At 38.2% G+C, this 21,296-nt stretch overlaps 1 protein-coding gene across 8 annotated transcripts in view; it reads right to left on the bottom strand.

The window, feature by feature from the left end:
• AKAP6 (A-kinase anchoring protein 6) overlaps positions 1–21,296 on the bottom strand; it is a 622,676-nt gene that overhangs the window by 144,253 nt on the left and 457,127 nt on the right. For all 8 annotated transcript variants that reach the window (XM_509893.8, XM_016925975.4, XM_054666458.2 and 5 more), the window contains one exon: positions 10,246–10,394. In XM_509893.8, the coding sequence (XP_509893.4) occupies positions 10,246–10,394 (149 nt within the window). The remainder of the gene's footprint in view (positions 1–10,245; positions 10,395–21,296) is intronic.

Genomic DNA, 21,296 nt, shown 5'->3' with positions numbered 1-21,296 from the left:
ACTGCTTTGGGGATTTGACTTCTCTTGCACAGGTGTAGTATCACAGACACCTGTCTCTGCCTTAAAGAACTACAGGAGAAATTCCTCTCAGGTCTCAACAGCATAAGAAGTTGTGCGTCATCTGATACAGATTTATTTTTAATCATAGGACACTATGAATTCTCTGATAGATAACATTTCATTTTATTCTTTGGGTATGGATAGCTCATAGCCAAATCATAGCCCTTCTCGAGGACATACATAACATACACATTTGTTTATTTTCTTACTTTACTTTTTCCTAAATTATTTCAGTCTAATATTTATTCTATTTTACTGTCAACATTTTTGTAAGTTGACTCAGATCCTTTGTTGAAGGAGATAGGGAAATGAATGAAGGAATGCATTTTAAAGAAAAGAGCTAACCTCAGTATACTAAAATGAAATAAATTAGATTTGTTGTAGGTGCCTTCTCATTGTCTGTATCGGCAACTTTCTCCTTTTTTCAATAGGCCCCATCAACTCCTCAAAACAGTACAAAAATTGATCATTGTTATCATGAAAGACGTGTGTGTGTGGTGTGTGTGTGTATATATACACACTATATTTTACATATATACTATATTATATATATATATATCTTCATTAGTTGACTACACTGTTAACTTTGAAGTCATACTTCTCCCAAAAGCATGCTTCTCCCTCTCTGGTTTGCCTTTTGTTGGCTCTTGGCACGGATGTCATCAAATTAGCGAAGTCTAGGTCTACAATCGATTTAACGTTATTTCACATTAAAGGGGTGTAATATCATGACCCAAGTGAATACATTTCTACTGGTAAGATTTTTTTCTTTGTTTTAGTCCAGAAAGACCTATTTAAATACTTACATAGTGGTCAGAATATCATTTATCCAGGAAGCAGCCAGGCACATTTTAATCCTTTTGACTGTAGCCTACATTGTTACCTTACTATTTAACAGTTCCAGAGCACAAGGGAAGGAGCAAAAAGGGCCTGAATTGAACACTGATCTTCTATTAGACTGAGGTAAGGCAAGAGTCAAGGGAAGGAAGTAGAAATGCAGGATGGAAATAAGATTTCTTTGGGTTGTCTAGTGATTTAATCTATATGTGAGACTGTTATCAACATTGGCACACATAAGAATAGCACATCATTTTATGGCTGGTGTGCACCAAAAAGAAAACACTTTATGTAGCAGTGTTCTAAAAATACCCACCGTGTAGAAATTCAAAATGGTCACAGTGTGTGTGTTTGTAAGAGAGAGAGAGAAAAAAAAGAGAAAGAGAGAGAGAGAGAGAGAGATAGTATGACAGATCATGAATATTTTGGCATGCTGCTCAACAGAAAACCAGAAAGATCACCCCATGGCAGGAAATCCAGGGTGATTATATCCCTTCTCATTTGGTTAAAGTCATTTGACATATCGTATTGCTTAATTAACTTAGATAAACAAATTTGGTCTTTAATCAAGTGATATTTTAAATTGTGATTCATTTGTTTTCACTTGTCAATATCACTTCTCTTTGGGGATGTTATATTTGTATATACTTTCACACCCATATAGAGGCACTTCTTTTCCTAAAAGAAAATGAACTCCTCTTTCCTGCCAAACTTTTAGCCTATAATCCTATTTTAATTTAAAGTTCATTTTATTCAGCCTGTTGTGCTTGGGATTAACCTATATATACTGTTTCTATTTGGGAAGAAAATTTATACTAAACCCTTGCGTGATGAGGGATGAACTATTCCTGTATTCTCAGATACAAGGCATAAACCTCAACTATATCTCTATCTGTAGACATTGCCCAATTTCATCCACAGCCAGAGGAAGTCAGGCATACAGCTGATGAGACTGGGGTATCTTCTGGAACTTCACCACAGGAGTGGAAGTCCCTAAAAACTCTCTTGGAATCCTTCTAATTCCAGGAAGCAGAGTCAGAAATCACCTCCATGATCTTCTGCTTCAACAGCATCGAACTATTTGTAGTAAACTTCAACACATTCAGATACTCCCCCTACCTAGTTCCTGTCTTATGGCTGAAATCCTCTCCCTCCCTCTACATATCCCTCTTCTACTTTTTCTATTTATTTAAAATTTTTTATTTTTAATTTTTGTGGGTACATAGTATGTATATATATTTATGGAGTACATGAGCTATTATGGTACAGGAGTGCAATAAGTAATAATCACATCATGGAAAATCGGGCATCCATCCTCTCAATATTTAGCCTCTGTGTTACAAACAATCCAATTATACTCTTTTCTTTATTTTAAAATGTACAATAAAGTTATTATTGACTATAGCCCCCCTGTTGTGCTATCAAGTACTAGGTCTTATTCATTCTTTGTGTTTTATTTTAACCCATTAACCATCTACACCTCCCCAACTCTGATGCCCTACTACCCTTCCCAGTCTCTAGTAACTATCCTTCTCTGTCTCCATGATTACAACTGTTCTGATTTTTAGATCCCAAAAATAAAGTGAGACCATGCAATGTTTCACTTTTTGTGCCTGGCGAATTTCACTTAACATAATGACCTCCAGTTCCATCACGTTGTTGCAAATGACAGAAGTTCATTCTTTTTTATGGCTGAATAGTACTCTATCACGTATAAGTGCTATATTTTCTTTATACATTCATCTGTTGCTGGACACTTAAGTTGCTTCCAAAGCTTGGCTATTGTGAACAGTGCTGCAACAAACATGAGAGTAAAGATATTTCTTTCATATACTGATTTCCTGTCTTTGGAGTATATGCCCAGCAGTGGGATTGCCAGATTGTATGGTAGCCCTATTTTTAGCTTTTTGAGGAACCTCCAAACTGTTCTCCATAGTGGTTGTACGAATTTAGATTCCCACCAAGTGTATGAGGGTTCCCTTTTCTTTACATCCTCGCCAGCATTTGTTATTGCCTGACTTGAATAAAAGCCATTTGAACTGCACAGACCTCTTTTTTTTTTTTGAGACGGAGTCTCGCTCTGTCGCTCAGGCTGGAGTGCAATGGCACGGATATCGGCTCACTGCAAGCTCCGCCTCCAGGGTTCATGTCATTCTCCTGCCTCAGCCTCCCGAGTAGCTGGGACTACAGGCGCCCACCACCATGCCTGGCTAATTTTTTGTATGTTTAGTAGAGATGGGGTTTCACCGTGTTGGCCAGGATGGTCTCGATCTCCTGACCTCGTGATCCGCCCGCCTCGGCCTCCCAAAGTGCTGGGATTACAGGCATGAGCCACCGCGCCCGGCCAGACCTCTTCTAATGGCTAAAATCTATGCATCCTTTAAGACAGCTCAGATGTTCCCTCCTCCGCTAAGCCTTCTTGACCCCTTTCAGCTAGGCTGGATTAGGTAGCCCTTCTCAGTACTCCCATAACACTCTATATCTTAAATTTTCCCCTTTCTTAATTAAGTAATTTATTTTTTGAGACATGGTTTCACTCTGTCTCCCAGGTTGGAGTGCAGTGGCATTATCAAAGCTCACTGCAGCCTCAACCTCCTGGGCTCAAGCAATCCTCCTGCCTCAACCTCCTAGGTAGCTGGGACCATAGGTGCAAACCACCATGCCCAGATACTTAAAAAATTTTTTGGTAGGTTTGGTGGGGGGGGGGGTCTTACTATGTTACCAAGGCTGGTCTTGAACTCCTGGGCTCAAATGGTCCTCTTGCTTTGGCCTCCCAAAGTGCTGGGATTACAGGTGTGAGCCACTGTGCCCAGCCCTGCCCATTGTTTTATAAGGATGTATCTAAATGTCTCTCTCTCTCACTACACTGAATACCATGGAGATTAAGTCTTATGTATCTTTTTCATTGCTAGCATCTCATACTACTCTCTGCAACACAGTAGTTGGAAAATAAATATTTCGTTAATGATTTTTATATTATTTATTGCATTCTAGGTATTTTAGATATTTTCCTATTATTGCATTTCGTTTCTCAAAAAAAAAAACATGAAGTACACTAGGATAATGATTCTCATTTTATAGACTGAGATATCATATCTTGGTGAGGTTAAATGTCCCAGTCAAGGTTCCATAGCTAAAAAGTAGCAGAGAGCTAACTTGAATTCTATTCTTAATTTTTAATCTAGTTTCTCTCTCTCCTCTTAGGAAATTAGACTGCAGTGAATGCATGACTTACCCCTAAAAATAAACATTATTTGTGTAGTTGGAAGCAATCTGAGCAGACTCAATGCAATCTTATATCTAGGATCAGGAGCTTTTTACCTACAGCTTTAAGAGAGAAAATAATAGTCAACTGTACTCCTCAATTCTGTCAATCAAGATACTACCTGGAATTCTCAATGGTGTAGTCTTTATTTTGTAATTCTTGCCTATTACAGCCGGAAAAACTCTAACTGAAATGAAAATGTTCTGCTTACCTATAGTTTTAAAATAAGCATTCCTTAAAGACAATGTTATGTTCACCTGGCAGGGAGGGCATAGTTTACCACAAGGTAAATTCTTGGCTGTCTCAGCCTCTGCTACCCCATAGTTACCACACTGTCCTTAATGCTGGCTGAGGAAGCCAAAACATTTCTGAGCTCCAGTTCAGCTTCCTGGGTTTTTCTACTTGGATGCTTCAGAGACCATGGAAAGAACTATGTCTCAGATACTCTGCTTTTCCTCCCTGTTATTCTTCCTCTGCATTCCCCTCCTCAGTGAATGCCACATCTGTCTCCTAGAGTGCACAAGTCTGAAATACGGAGGTCCATTCTCAAATAGCCCCTCCCTCAACAACCCCATCTACCCAGTAACCAAGGTTTGTCAATGCAGCTTCCTTCTTTCAGTTTCCATTGCTGTTGTCTTAGCTCAGGGACTATTTCTTATTTGAATGACTGGAAGAGCCTCTTATCTGAGCACTGTCTAGCCTAGGCCTAACCAATCTGTTCTCCACACAGTTAGCAGATAATTGTTGCAAACTACCAATCTAGTCATGCTGGGCATCCCTTAGTGATTCTAGCTGTTTGCACACACTGCCCCCTCTGTGAGAAACACCCTTGTTGTCATTTCTGACCCTGGGCCATCCTCCATGACACTTCTTCTGGAAGGTTTTCCTGATTTCCATATACCTATCACCTTTTGTGTCCCACTGCCTCTATGTCCCCAGTGCCTAACACAGCCTGCACTTAATAGGTGCTAAATAAATATTACATGTTGGATGACACCAAAGTCATTTGAATCCAAGTATTCCTGTTTTCTTTCTCTTTGAGCCAATAACTGGGATATCAGAATGGTTCCTTCTCCCTCACTCTCTTCATCCCATGGACCACTGAGGTTTACTGATACTTTCTGGCTTCAGTCTCCATCTAGTCTCCACATGCTCCATTAACTGTCAACCTAAAAGTCTTTAATGCCCAAAGCGGTGCTTCTCAAACTTCAGCATTAGATTCACCTGGGAGGGGCTGGGTGCGGTGGCTCACTCCTGTAATCTCAGCACTTTGGAGAGCTGAGGTGGGCAAATCACTTGAGGTTAGGAGTTCGAGACTAACCTGGGCAACATGACGAAACCCCGTCTCTACCAAAAATACAAAAATTAGCCGGGCACGGTGGTGTGCACCTGTAATCCCAGATACTTGAGAGACTGAGGGACAAGAATCGCTTGAACCCAAGAGGCGGAGGTTGCGGTGAGCCAAGATCACGCCACTGCACTCCAGCCTGGGCGACAGAGCAAGACTTTGTCTCAAAAACAAAAAAAAAAAAAAAAAAAAAAAGGAAGAAAAAAGAAAAAAAAAGAATCACCTGGGATGCTTGTTGAACAAAGATTGCTGGTCTCCACCCCTAGACATTCTAGTTCAATAGGTCTGAAGTGGGACCTAGAAATGACATTTCTAACAAATTCCTAGGAGACACTGCTGCTGGTGGTCCAGAGACCATACTTTGAAAACCACTGAAGCAATGGTTCTCAACTGGTGGTGAGCATTAGAACCTAATCACTATCATCTTCTTCTGCCTACTGAATCAAAATTTTCAGTAGGGTCGGGCAGGCTGGCTTTTTTCTGCTTAAAAGCTCCACAGGTCATCCTGATGCACTATCTCGGTTAAGAACCATGAATTCAATGATTAACTTCTGGCTCTGGACTTCACCTTCTTCCAAAGCCTTATTTTTCACACCTCCTCTAACTTCAATCCTCCTCTTCAGTCCTACGAAACAGCAAGCAGTCTGATGATTCCAGACCTTTCCTCCCTTTTAGCCCCAGATCAGTTTTATTTATTCATTCATGCATCCATTCATTCACTGGGTACCTAGCACTTGCCAGGCACTGCGCCAGATGCTGGAGAGAGTGCAGTGAACATGAAAGATGCAGCCCTGCCTGCGAGAGCTCATCCTGTTTGCTCTAAGCTCCCTAGCATTCTCTATTTCCCCTTCTCTCTCACTGCGCAGATCAGTATCGGCTTCATGCCACACTCTCTTGCTAGACTGTAAATTCAATGAAGGCAGAGACTGTGGTATGTCTTTGTAGGTGCTCAATATGTGTTTTTCAGGTTAAATTGAAAAGCACTTCTGCCGACCTAGCCCTCTTTCAAAAACCATCTCCAGAGCCCTCTCTCTCTGCTGTCTTTCCTGACCTGCTCTAATTCTACTTGACACAGTCAGAATTGAGCTCTGCCTTCAATGAGCCCTCCCCTCTTCTCTACACATATTTCTAACTTGACACTTAAAATCCTTTATTCCACGCTGTTTACAGAGATCTGGTTCCTCCTACCAAACTGTGCGCTTCTGAAATGTAGGAACGATTTCATTTCCACCATTTTAATCTCTGCACTTCATAGAGCCTGACATATAGAAGGTACTTTAAAATGTTTGTCAAATTCAGCCTGGGCAACATGGTGAAACCTTGTCTCCACTAAAAGTACAAAAAATTAGCTGGGCATGGTGCCCCACCCCAGTAGTCCCAGTGACTCACGAGGCTGAGGTGGGAGAATCACCTGAGCCAAGAAGTTGTGGCTGCAGTGAGCCAAGATCATGCCACTGCACTCCAGTCTGGGCCATGGGAATGAGACCCTATCTCAAAAAAAAAAAAAAAAAAATTGTCAAATTAATGAATGAGTTAATTTTGTTTTGATTTAAACCTGCTCTGCAATGTTTTGCCCAAACTTCCGTGTGGTTTTAATGAACTCTACTTAAGACTTCCATTTCTCCATAGTAGGAAGATACCTTAGTTCAAATTTCATACAGTATGGAATATGCACAACACCAGATTTGGGGGAAAAGCTTATTAAGAGTCCAGATAAATCCTTACAGAGAGGGCAAAGAGTGAATTTATAGATTACCTTCTGCATTCTTGACCCAGAGTGCTGAGTCGAGGTCTTAGCTCCACTTTAAACTTTCTATCTTTGCCTCTCAGTTCTCTCCTTTACATAGACTGAAGAAAAGACATGGTTTTTAATCTACACTCAGTTCCGACATCAAGAATGATACTACTTAGCAAATTAAACTGAATCTTTGAAATTCATTAGAAAAATAAAGTCAGATAACCTCTCAATAGGAAAAGGTATCTGAAAAAGAGATGGTTATACTTTACAAAATATACAGAAAGTAAGTGTTCTTGATAAACTATGCTCAGAGCATCATGCCATGCACATAGTAGGCCCTCAATGAATATTTATTGGATGAAAAAAAGGCAACTGATAAGTGCTTTCACCTAAATTGAAAAGCACTGACTTTTGCTACTGTTGATGATCACCGGAGACCCACACATTGCAGGTCCCTCCAGGAGCTATGGTTCCACTTTGGGATGCTGGAACCAGTGCCAACTGTTCCCCACAGGTGAACAAACTCTCTTACTAGAACTCATACAGCCTCACATACGTTCAGGGAAATCTTCCTACCACATATATTCATAACTGCTAACCACACAATTCATAGTTGTATACTATATAAGCTGTGATGTATCACCTTGATACATACCTTTTTGTCAGGCTAAAGAGGTTATATATTCATTTCTAAAAGTTATTTTGGTTACATAAAATTCTCAGAAACTTAAGATCACCATTCAGTGTAGCAGCTCAGTCTTCCCTGGAGTAGTCTTATTCATTTTTCAACTACATTAGTACATATAATCTTTTTAGCATGCTTGTAGGCATGAGAAGGAAATAAAATGATACGAATTGTATCACCAACTTAATTTTCTCTTTAGTGTATTGGATATATGCATGTGGAATGAAGATCCTTGAAAGCCCACACCATTCCCACAATTACTTATTGGAAACAATGTTCATTCTATGTAACAAAAAGAATGATTAATGAAATTTATGTATCATTGGAGCAGATAATTTTACAAAGCTACTTTCTTAAGGCTTTAGAATTAAGGATTTGACTGTGGGAACAGACAGTTTTAAGGGCAGGACACCCCAGATAACCTCACCCACATGCATTTCTCAAACAATGCTTTTCTGTATGTAAACAGAAAATAGAAAGGAGTATATGGTTTTTGTCCTTAGTATTAAATAACTGGCTTTCTTTCAGTGCACTCTTAAATTTCTGCACAATGCACAGCCTTCAGCACCCCAAGGAGCATAAACAAAGGATATCAGGCAAGTTCACCTACTCCCACTTCACAGAACAATGCTTGTTGTTAACTAAGCAATTCCCAGGGCAGATTTATGATTTGTGGAGCACAGAGTGAGTGCTCAGGTTGGGTCCCTGGAATCTGGGGTCAGAAGCACGTGGTACTGCTCAAACCCCAGGGCTTTTACAAAACATGAAAATGTGACCTAAAGTTTGTGCTTGCATGTACACCAGAGGCTATTTAGGCATTTAGAGAAATTAAAGCACATTAAGGCCTCAAAGCAGTTTATTGTTCATGCTTCAAGATTTAACCTTTTCTTTCTTATTTGCTGCTATGTTTTTCCTCTGGTGAATAAATGACTACTGAATCAAGTAAGGTGAATTGACTACATATATAATATGTCTCATGTATTAAAATATACTGATACAGCAACAAGTTATAGAAATAGGTAAATGTGAAAACTTGAAAACTCCCTTTTCATTTCCTAAACAGAATTATGACTCTCAATTATGACTCTGAATGACTAAGAATACAGGAGTTATTTCCTATATTCTTAGACACTGGGTTTTTACAATAAGAAAGAATTTTTCATCGGTGTACTTAATTTATCCCAAAACTTTATATGAGGATTGTAGTTCCAGTCAGAACTATAAGCACTTTAAAAAAATAAATGCAAACAAGTGCATGAAAAGGCCTCTTTCCTCTTGTCACTTTAAGAAATATTTTGGCTAGAGTTACATCCCATAGGTTTATATAATGTTATTAACATGTAATGTAACTTTGGGGAAGAGTTTCTCCTTTGTGTTGTCTGGTACAAGTCTAAAAGTAAAATAGGTTACTGTTTCCATTTTTATGAGCATAACTATTATCAAATTATTAATACTCTGAAATAATTCAATTTCATCACTACCCTTTTACTCTCTAAAATCACCTATTAAATATTACAATTGGGCTGGAAAAAAGAAAAAAAGAAAAAATATATACGCTTTTTAAAAATATACATATATACACATATATATTTAGCTTTGTAAAATTATCTGCTCCAATGATATAAATACACATATATTTAGACAACGTTCACATAATTTTAAAAGTCATTTGGAATTATCTAAATATGTGACTTGACTGTTCAATAGTATGAATAGTTAGTATAATATAAATACAGCTGTATGTCTCAGGCTGAATGAAATTGTTGATGGGTCACTGAAGGTGTTGGGTCCTTTCACATACCATAGATAATGCAAGAGCTAGTCTATTCCAGTTGACTTCATGTGAAGCTAAGTGGCTAGCCCATGGTCTCTAAACAATTATTAAATTTCTACACTATTCAGGAAAATTATGTTCTTCTAAGTTTCCAACATGGTTCTGGTGTTTAAAAGTCCTTAAATAGGCTTTAAAATAAATTGTGAAACCTAAAAAAGAGCAAATACAAGGAAAAAATTTATAAAGAAGACAGATCAATACTAAAGGCACATCGTAGTCACAAAAACACTTATAAAATCACAACGCTGTATTTTAAAAATTAATAATGAGTCAGAAAGTTCTGGGTTAGATGGCAGAGGCTGATGAAATCCACAGTCTTCAATTCTGGCACAAATGGAAAAGAACATTAATGCCTAGTCTACTGAGCTTCTCCTTGTCTGTTTGCTAAAGAGGAAATACCTTCCTAACACCTACCAGTGGAAAATCATTGAAAAAATAGATTAGTGAGAATAAAACAACAAAAAGAATAGTTCCCTACCCATTGCTTCCCACTGAATGAACTTTTGACATATCAGCAAACTCTTCCTTTCGCTTGCTGCTGCTGGTATACTGCTCGCTGTACAGCTTGAGGGACATCTGCTCAACAGCATCTCTTTGTGCTTCCAGGTAGCATAGTTGAACCTCAGCCTGGAAAGAGAAACAAAGAGAAATTGCTGTTTTAATCCAGAAGGAATGCATTTCAAGTGAGGTGTAACAACTCAAAGAATGGGAATTCTTCACATCATTATACTGCTCCTTTTCGAGTTGGATTTAATGGGATCAGCTGGGCATATTACAGAATTATATTTTAGATCTGAATCTTATAAGTTCCTCCTTAAAATATGACCTGAATAAATGAACCCTCAGAAGACTCTGTAAATATCACAAAATATCCCTGAGATCATAATACTGTATGATAAGACTTTACATAAAAATTCTGTGAAATTCCTTAATAATGTTCTTCCTTATGTTGTCACATATGTAGCACTTATTTTTTAAAAATCCCCCTCCAACCCACACATTTGCATGGACACATATTCTAAATATTTTTCTACTATTTTCCCTATGGAGAATAAAAAAGCCTAGTGTTAATTCCAATACCTCTTCAACAATCACAATAGACCTTATTACTTTTTTTGGTTGTCTGTGTTACTGTCTTAATAATGTTAAAGTAATGCAAATAGTGATTTTATTTACATGCAGGTTTGAATTGTTACATCTTTCATACTTAGGGCTCACTGTAGTAAAGGAGAGGTAGTAAGTTCACCATGCTGTTTTCTATCAAACCAAGGCCAAAAGAATGCTGAATAATATTTGGCATGAAACTGTATTGAATAGATGCTTTATTTATTGCAGCTGTTGTGATTCCTGTGGCTTTCAGGTTCCCTAGAACACCAGATGAGACTGAGAATGATATCTTCTCAGGGACATGCTTGGCCATAGTAAAGGGAAAGGAGCAATGCTGAGTTCATGTACATTGTAGACCAAAGGACTCTTCTTTTGTGTGCTTCACTAAATCCAAGCATGTCCATTAACATTTCTGATAAACCTTGAAATCTCTACTTTACAATTTTATTATATATTCTAGGAAGAACATTTCTGGGTCAGCTGTTGAGTAGTCGCCAGAATTCCATAACACATAAGAAGAAAAGTTGGGTCAGATGTGACCTTCTACTCTTAGTATCCACAGCTGACCAAGGCCTTTTGCCTGATCTCTAGTTTTACGCCTCGACTATGGAGAAAAAGTGAATATTATAAAGTGGCAGCTGCTTAAATTCCAAATTAGGACTCTATAAAGGAAATGGGTAGCCTATGAAAAATGAGGTCTTGCAGGCCGGGTGCGGTGATGCATGCCTGCAATCCCAGCACTTTGGGAGGCTGAGGTGGGTGGATCACTTTAGGTCAGGAGTTTGAGACCAGCCTGGCCAACACGGCGAAACCCTGTCTCTACTAAAAATACAAAAATTACCCGGGCGCATGCCTTTAGTCCCAGCTACTTGGGAGGCTGAGGCAGGAGAATCACTTGTACCTGGGAGAAGGAAGTTGCAGTGAGCCAAGATTGCACGACTGCACTTCAGCCTGGGCAACAAAGTGAGACGCTTTCTCAATTTAAAAAAAGAAAAGAAAAAAAGAAAAATGAGGTCTCAAACCATTCTAGCATTCCTATGTTGTTGCTTTTTATAAGTACTTAATTATGAATGCTCTGGTTTGCTGAGAAAGAACTTAAAGAAACACTGCTAAAATAACTATAGTTATATAATTGAAGTTTCAGAAATCAGATCAAAACTGCAATCTATTTGTTGGCTCATGTGAACTGTTCTTGCCCAAACTAATTGACTTGAATAAGAAGACACTCAATTGGATTAAGAACTATGTCAAACACTATAAACAAAGGATAATGTTATATGGAGTACATTCAGCTGGGAGTAGGGGGTATGGCTGGTGGGAAGGCACAAAGAAAATGCTAGATCTAGTGATGTTAGTATCTTTATTGATGATGTGGAAGAGGAGGTATGCAGAATGTTAACAGCACATATAGAAGACTGCCAACTAAGAGGTTTGCAAACATCATGGAACCTGAAAGAATAATAACTACTGATGTAATAATATTTTATTTTTAAAAGGATAAAACTAAATGTAAAGAGTCAACAATCAGAAACACAACAGAAAAAATCTTTTAAAAGAACATACAAATTTTTATGAGAAAATTGAGATTACAGAGATATTGAGCAATAGTCAAAGAACTTAAGAACAATACTCCTCTCAAATGCCACCCCTTTACTTCCACTGCAAAGCCACAAAGTTTAACGAGTATTATACCCACACTAAGTATTCCACTGACACAATTAGAATAATGCATTTATGCCATTAGGTACCAAGGGACATGTTTGATATCTAAGGGTTCCTGTTAGTTTTTAGCCATCCTAAGTCACAAGCTGGACCATGATTCATTCTGGGTAATGACCTCACAAATGTGTGCCGCTGGTCACAAAAACAATCCTAACGAGAGAAGTCAACTTCATCTAGACTCAACACCATTACAGAAAAATAATCTGCATTCATCTCTGTAATTCTCAGCCATTTATGTGTACACAGAGATATACTTCACATATGACAGGGATATGTGAAAAGAAATTCAGAGAACAAAGCTGAGAGTAACTCGAAAAATAGTCACCTTACAAAATGATTGAAATGTTATAATCTATGACTTTTACTGCATAATATCTCACAAGCATTTGTCAAAGGAAACTTCCCTGCACTAACAAGGAGATGAATTAGATGGCCCAGGTCTTTCTTATCCATCTCTATTTCTATTTCTGTTTTCAGTGATTCATTCCCAAATGAGATGATAAAAATAGAACAAAAGTAGTTCCTCCTACTAAGGTTGAATGGCTTTGCCAGTCTAAATCTTTCTGCAGACTATCTTAACTTTTTATCAGACTACATTTTAGTCCAAAGATAAATTTTTAAGAGAAAGAGTTGAAGAAAATTTAGTTCTTTAAAAACCGTAACAATCTCTGGTTAAAAAAAAATTATTAGCATCTATAACAATGGATACTTTAAAAAGTGACTATATTTTACACATGGAAACTTAGCATGATTAAATAATATTTAAGATGCACAATCAAAATACTTTGGCAACTTACTCATTAAATAGGGGGTTGGGGAAGAAGACTCGGTGATGGAATCCCCTCTTCCCTTCTAGGTCACTAAAAGACCCATGATGCCATCAATAGGAGTAGGAATATAGGAAGAGCAATTCAAGTGGATGGGAGAAATCGGCTGGATTTATATGAGTCTATTAATTTAAGGTACTGGTGGGATGCTCAGAATGAGATATTCAGCAAGCAAGTGGAAATATTAGTATTGAAATACAAACCTACAGGCAACGGTTGCCATTAGGAGATGAAGTGTGAATGCCATGGGAGAGAGCTGACAATGAGAAGAGAAAAAAGATCAGTTTTCGCTTACTGTAGTCTAGGCCTTCATTACCACTGGCTCACCCAGTATAATGGATTATCAGTCATTCTCCCTCCCAAAATTCATTTTATTTATTGTTCAAGGATCTTTTTGAATGACAGTTGACATCACTGGTGTGTTGTTGTTTGTGGGCTCAATTCTGGGCCACTTTTCTCTATCTATACTCTCTTCCATGGCTTTAAATGCCAACTAAGTAGTAATGCCTTCCAATCCTCTTCTCTAAGCTGCATACTTATATATCCAACCAATCACCTGGCATCGCTACTTGGGTTTCTTTAGACCTTACTATTTAAAACAGAACCCTTCATTCTCATCCTTACCACATCCCCCAAACCTTTCTGTACTCAGGCCTTTAAATAAAATAAAACCTTTCCTTTTAAATAAATGGTACTGTCTATTGCTCATGTCAGAAACCTGAGAGTCATTCTTGACTCTTCCTCTTCTTCATTTCCTTTAGCAGGTTATTCCCTAAGTTGTTGACTCCTCTTCTAAAATGTCTCTGCAGTCTCCTTCTCCAATCTGCACTGCTTCCAGCCTAGTCCAAGCTTTCACAATCTTTCACCTGCAGTACAGCAAATATCTTCTAACATGTATCTCCCTTCGCTCATTCTTAGACCTCTAATCTCTTCTCTTATAGTGGCCAAAGTAGTCTTTATAAAACATGAGCTGGTTTTAGACTGCATTCAGACCTAAAAAACAAAATTCTCCCCATGGCCTAGGATATTTGGTTCCTGCTGACCTTAGGCCACGTTTCCTACCAGTCTCCCTCTTGATCACCATGCCCCTGTCATCCTTGCCTTATTTCAACACTTTAAATATTCTAGTTCTTTAAACAGCCCTTTCTTGCCTCAGGACCTTTGCACATATTGTTCCCTTTCACTGGAACATTGTCTTGCTAATGTCTTCTCATCTTTCCAGCTCTCAGCTGACATGCTGCTTCTCAGAGAGGCCTTGCCTAACTTATCAAAAGTAGATCCACTCTATTTTTCCTCCATTTCATATCCAGATTAATTTCCTTCATAACACATATCAAAATTTAAAATTCTTGCATTTGCTGGTTTACATTTTTTTTCTGTCTCTTTTTCTAGACTCCAAACTCCATACAGGATTGTTTCTGTCTCCTTTGCCATTTTGCATTCCCAGTACCCTGGCAATATCTGGAACATGACAGGGGCTCAGTAAATAATTGCTCAGTGGATGAGTTGTACATTCTTGCATTCATCCATTTATTATTATTATTTTGAGATGGAGTCTCACTCTACTGCCCAAGCTGGAGTGCAGTGGCACAATCTTGGCTCACTGCAACCTCCACCTCCCAGGTTCAAGCGAATCTCCTACCTCAGCCTCCCAAGTAGCTGGGATTACAGGTGCCTGCTGCCACACCCAGCTAATTTTTGTATTTTTAGTAGAGATGGGGTTTCACCATGTTGGCCAGGCTGGTCTTGAACTCCTGGGCTCAGATGATCCACCTGCCTCAGCCTCCCAAAGTGCTGGGATTACAGGCATAAGCCACCACACCCAGCCACATTCATCCATTTATTACTCATATGTTTACTGAGACTTTCTCATATCTCAAGAACTGTACTAAGAACTGTGGGAACAAGGAAGAAGAAAACTTAGTTACTTCTCCTGAGGCACCGCAGTGTGGTAGAAGAGAGAGCCATGCCATCAGATAACTACAAGTGTCCAAGTGAAATTATTGTAGGGAAGGATGAGAAATAAAAATAATGTATTGTTTAAAGGTGGGGGTTGGGGGTAGGGAGCAAAGGCTTGACAGAAGTGGCATTGGAGCCAAAACTGAGATAATGGGTCTGACCTTGTCAGGTGAAGAAACAGACAGATATCTTCATAGACAGAGTAACTCATTTGTTCAGGGGCACAGAGTTGTGAAAGGATGTGGCATGTTCAGAGAATGGTGGCTGGAGCTTTGGGGCATTTGGATATAGAGGCTAAAGTGGATAGACGATGGAGGATGCCAGGTTAGAAAATCTGTATGCTATCTTGGCCACAGTGAAGTGCCAGCGGAAGCTATTGTCATTTCTGTGATGGCCTTAATCTTCCTCTATCTCTCTTTTTCTGTCATGACAAGATAGTCGCCTAATGGATTAGTCCAAATATGCTGGTATAGCTCCTACTGGCTGGTGTACTTGGAGAAAGTTGCATCAAGAAGTTGAATCAGCAGTTCCTATCAGGCTGGATGCCCACTATACCAAATAGTGGGAATGCCTAAGAGATTCTAGTAACTAGTACCTCTGGTAAACTTTTAACATAATATTATGGACTGAATTATGTCCCCTCACCCCCAAATTCCTATGTTGAAGCCCTAACCCCCAATGTGACTATATTTGGAGATAGAATCTTTAAGAAGGCAATAAAGGTTAAATGAGGTCACAAGGGTGGGGGGTCCCAATCCAATAGAATTGGTGTCCTTATAAGAAGAGGAAGAGATACCAGAAGTGTGCATGCACAGAGGAACAGCCATATGAGAACACAGCAAGAAGGCGGCCATCTGTGAGCCAAGGAGAGAGGCTTCACCTGAAATCAAACCTGCAGACACCTCAATCTTGGACTTCCAGCCTCCAGAACTGTGAGAAATAATTTCTGCTGTTTAGCCACCCAGTCTGTGGTATTTTGTTATGGCAGCCTAATCATGTTAGAAATGCTGCCTTCTCATCTGAGATTTAATACAATTGCTTTGCTACTTATCAATAATAGCATGTTTCCCCCCTTTATTTTGTATGCATTTAGCACCTAAATCACTAGAGATACTCCTTTTCAAATTCAGACTACAAATTAATACTTAATAATTTAATAAGGACACAAAATGCCAGTTTGCTAAAATATTTTATGGAAATTTGGCTCCGTATGTGGTGACCCAAATTCAATGCCTGGATCATTACTCAGTCATATACTTCCCTCTGATCTTGTGTGTGTAACTAATAATAATATAGCGTATAACACATTTGGGGGAGGAAATTTCAGTCAATCTAATCATCTCGAAGGATTAAACACATAAGCACTTTTATAATCACATATAGACCTAATGCTTTATCTTTATCCTAAAAAGCAATTTTTAGTTTGCATTTTGCTAATTTGACTGATTTATCACTTCACGTCCCAGAATTCTTTGTTGGGTTAAGCATCCTGAAAATATTAAAATCAATTTTACTTTTTCTTAACTCATACCATTGTAGATCTCCCTGTTCACTCACACTAGACTTCGTAGTTCTCACCACCTCTACTACTGCCTATCTGCAACTGGGTCCACGTCCTCTGCTATTCCTTCTGTTTCTACAGAAGCTGTCCATATTTCTAAGGCTAATCCCTTGCATTTTGGTACCAGACTTCCCTGACCTACACAAAGATGATCACCCCCCAAAATTGCCTTTCTTTCCTGCATCAAGTTTTTTCTTCTCTACTGTATTATTCCTATTGCACATTAGCCCAAAAAATGCCGTTGTTTTTCCAACAGTAAAAAAAAAAAAAATAGGAAAAGAAAAAGAATCCATTGCCGCCAATCTATCTTCTAGTCATTTTTCCATTTCTCTGTTCTCCATTATAGCAAAACCATTTTTACTTGAATTGTTTATACTTGCTGTTTACAACATACCTCCTCTTTCTCTCTTGAACACACCCCAATCAGATTTTGGTCCACATTCTTCATGCAGTGGTCAGTCCTTGGTCCTCAACCTAGTCTAGCCTGCTTCAGCAGGGCTGGTGGGTGTGCTCTCGGGGCATTTCCTTGTGTTTGCACGACAGCTCAGTCTCTCACTTCTTTCAAGTCTTTGCTGAAATATCCTCTTGCATCCAAGTCTTCCCTGACCTGCTACTTAAAACTACAACTCACCCCCACCCCTAGAAATCCCTATCCTCTTTCCTACATACTTATCACATGTAGCTGAACATGTTACTTTTTTTTATATTGTCCATCTTCCCTCAGTGAATTGAAAGCTCCATGAGGGCAGGAGGTTTTGTTTATGTGTTTACTGCTTTATCCCTAGCACCAGCACAGCATATGTGATAAGACACTCAATACAAATTGAATAAATTTTACTGAGTTTGAACATCTAAAATGATTTCAAATGTACAAAGAAATAAAACAGTTAGTTTGAAGGCTGAAGCCTCAGCTTCATTTTAAAAATTGTTGGCTTTATTCTCCCTTAAGAAGGAGACTTTTTTTCTTTGACAGAAAATAAAATAATTGAAATATAGAACTTGTTTACTATTCTTCCTAGGAAAAAAAAAAGAAGAAAAAAAAAGCTTCTTTAATTCATGAGCCATTTGGGCTTTTGGAGGAGACACCAACAATGGCAGAGTTTGTATTTGGAAGAGTCCACACTAGCTCAAGATCACAGGGATCCTTCAATATAATGGGAGGAAACCCTACTTTTTTGGTAATAATTTTGTTACTTGGGGACATTTTCCTTCTTTTACTACACAATCTTTTTTACCTTCAATGCAGTATATCTGAGCACCTGTCTTTTCCTTTGCTTCCTTACAAAAATACTTACTATGTTTCCCTTCTTTCCTCCTAACAGTATCCCCTTTAGCAACTAGTCCAGAATGCTTCCTTCTTCTGGAAAGACCTTCAGGTCTCAAGACCCTCATGGACCCTCCCAAGGACTTCCAGGGTTGATTAGAATCTACACTTGGTGATATGGTTTGGCTGTGTCCCCACCTAAATCTCATCTTGAATTGTAGTTCCCATAATCCCCATGTGTCATGGGAGGGACCCAGTGGGATGTAATTTAATCCTGGGGGCATTTACCCTCCTGCTATTCTTGTGATAGTTTTCACGAGATCTGACGGTTTTATAAGGGGCTTTTTTTTTTTTTGAGACAGAGTCTCACTCTGTCACTCAGGCCGCTGTACAGTGGCAAGATCTTGGCTCATTGCAACCTCCGCCTCCTGGGATCAAGCGATTCTCCTGCCTCAGCCTCCCCAGTAGCTGGGATTACAGGCACCCGCCACCATACCCAGCTAAGTTTTGTATTTTTAATAGAGACAGGATTTCACCATGTTGGCCAGGCTGGTCTCAAACTCCTGACCTCAAGTGATCTGCCCATCTCAGCCTCCCAAACTGCTGGGATTACAGGGGTGAGCCACCATGCCCACCTACGTTTTTCCCTTTTGCTCGGCACTTCTTCATACTGCCACCATGTGAAGAAGGATGTGTTTACTTTCCTTTCTGCCATGATTGTAAGTTTCCTGAGGCCTCCTCAGCCATGCAGAACTGTGAGTCAATTAAACCTCTTTCCTTCATAAATTATTCAGTCTTGGGTATGTCTATTAGCAGCGTGAGAATGGATGAATACACTTGGAAATATCTACTCTTTTGTTTGGCAGAGTGCCCATACTCATTCCAGGATTTAGAATTATTACCTTTCCACTGCTTTTTTCTAAGATCATGTTAATTTTGTGTGTTTTTGCTTTTGTTGTCATTGTGGGTGGTTCATAATTTCCTAAAATAACTCACCTTATTCTAAGTGCACTTCCTTTGTCCAGAAACAAACTCTCTACAGGCATTTATTCACATACCATGATTAGCTACATTCTGGCTGAATACAAATAACATTTGGTATTACAATGAATGAGAATCTCATGTTGTTCTTCTAGTCCTGCATGGATGCCAAAGCTTCCTTCTACAGAATCAGAGCAGGGAGTCATAGGACTAAAGGAGCAATGTATTTATTTGGAGTAAAGTTGATTCAGGCCCTTCATTTATTCATTCAACAAATACATCTTGAGTGTCTCTTAGGGGTAAGACATTGTGCATGATACAAACAAATCTGGGTCAGACACAGTATCAACCCTCAGGGAATGTATAACCTAGAATCACAGAAAAACTATACTACATAATAGTAGCTCAAATATTCATTCAAGGGTAAGACCAATATTATACTTCAAAGATATTGCCAAAGAAAGACTTACTAAGTTTGTTGGAATGTTATTTTAATTATTGTATAAGAGAGTTCTAAAAGTATTAAAAAATGTAAATATCTTCCCTTGTCAAAAATTAAGTATATATCAAAAATTTAATAATATCAAAGTTATTTCAATATTATTACTCAGCAAAGACCACTGCATATACTAATCTTTGTACGTTAGGATATAAAACTCATCATAAAACTGATCATAAAACTATTATCAGAAGACTAATCATAATCACAAAACTAATCATAAAACTGATCATATTGGCAGTTCCAAAAAAACCTAGCCTTAGGTTCTCAAGGTTTATTTACAAATCTCATGTCTAATAAAGTCAGAACAACTGCAAAAGATAAATTATTTAAGTAAAAAATAATACATTACTTTAAAAATTCATTTTTATTTCTATTGACCTGTTGTTTGCAAATTATTAGAAACATTCACTATAATGTTTAGGAAATTCAATTTTAAAGCTGTTTCCTCAATGATATTTGTTAAATGGTAAACATTTAAACACAAAGTTGAGAAATTAACATTAACACCATTTCCATTATTTCTTCTTTTTGTGCATAAAGAAAAACATCCTTTCCTCCATTTTAATGACAGATGAGATGTTTATTAAAAATAACAGCAACAAAACACCTCCACCTAACAAACATGAAGAACAAATATATCAAACAAACATATCAAACTATTGCATTTGTGAAGAGCTTTTATCTACTACCACCCTCTCCTTTTTGTAATGCATGTAGTTAAAAATCATTAAAAATTCAGCATTTTTATGTCATGAGCTAGGGTGGGAAGGGAGTGCAATTATACTGTGTGGACTGAAGACGATGATTAGAATTTTTGATGTCACTCCATTACTGTTTCCTTAGCAAATCTCTGCACAATGACATAGGCATCCTCTGTTTATATTCTATGGCAGCATCCTTACTCCCATCTTCTAAATTCCTCTACAGCAAATCCTTATTTACTTTCTGGTAGAAACTAAACATCAAAGATGTATAATAGGAAGATACAATCTTAGTTTCTCTTGCCCTGTAGAACTGGCACTTCCTTCCTAAGTACAATTATGCTGGCAAACACTGCTATTAACTCTATGACTGCAAGACATGCACACTAGTTCCTTTGAAATTCTATAAAATAGTTGTCCTTAAATGGTGATAGAGAGAAAAGAATGAAGCAGGAACAACAAGAATTACTTTACATACTAATAATAACAATTTAGTTATCAAAACAGAACCAAACAAGTGTGCCTTTATACTGTTCTTTTAAAAATTTAGCCTCCTAGGGTTCTAATAATCAGGACCTATGGTTCAGGAATGCACAGTAGCACTCAGCTCAGTGCCTATATCCTCATTTCAAAGAGAATCATTCAAACCGACACCCACCCTGTCAAGAATCTCGACTTTGAGCTGCTAATGTAGAATAAAAATCAATATAAATTTTGATCATTTGATGAATATTTACTTCTTTCTTTAGTGTTTGGGGATTTAGAATTGAAAAGTGCTGAATCAAGTCATTTTATTTTTTTGTGTTTGTGCCAACACCAATTTACTACCCTCCAGAAAGTTCCTGAACAAGATGTCTCAGGTGGCATGCATGTTGGTTTTTCCTGTCAATCATAACAGTGTGTCA

This window comes from Pan troglodytes, chromosome 15 (assembly GCF_028858775.2).
Source record: "Pan troglodytes isolate AG18354 chromosome 15, NHGRI_mPanTro3-v2.0_pri, whole genome shotgun sequence".
Taxonomy (NCBI): Eukaryota; Metazoa; Chordata; class Mammalia; order Primates; family Hominidae; genus Pan; species Pan troglodytes.
The sequence above is the reverse complement of the archived record's forward strand: the minus strand, read 5'-3'. Positions and strand labels throughout refer to the sequence as shown.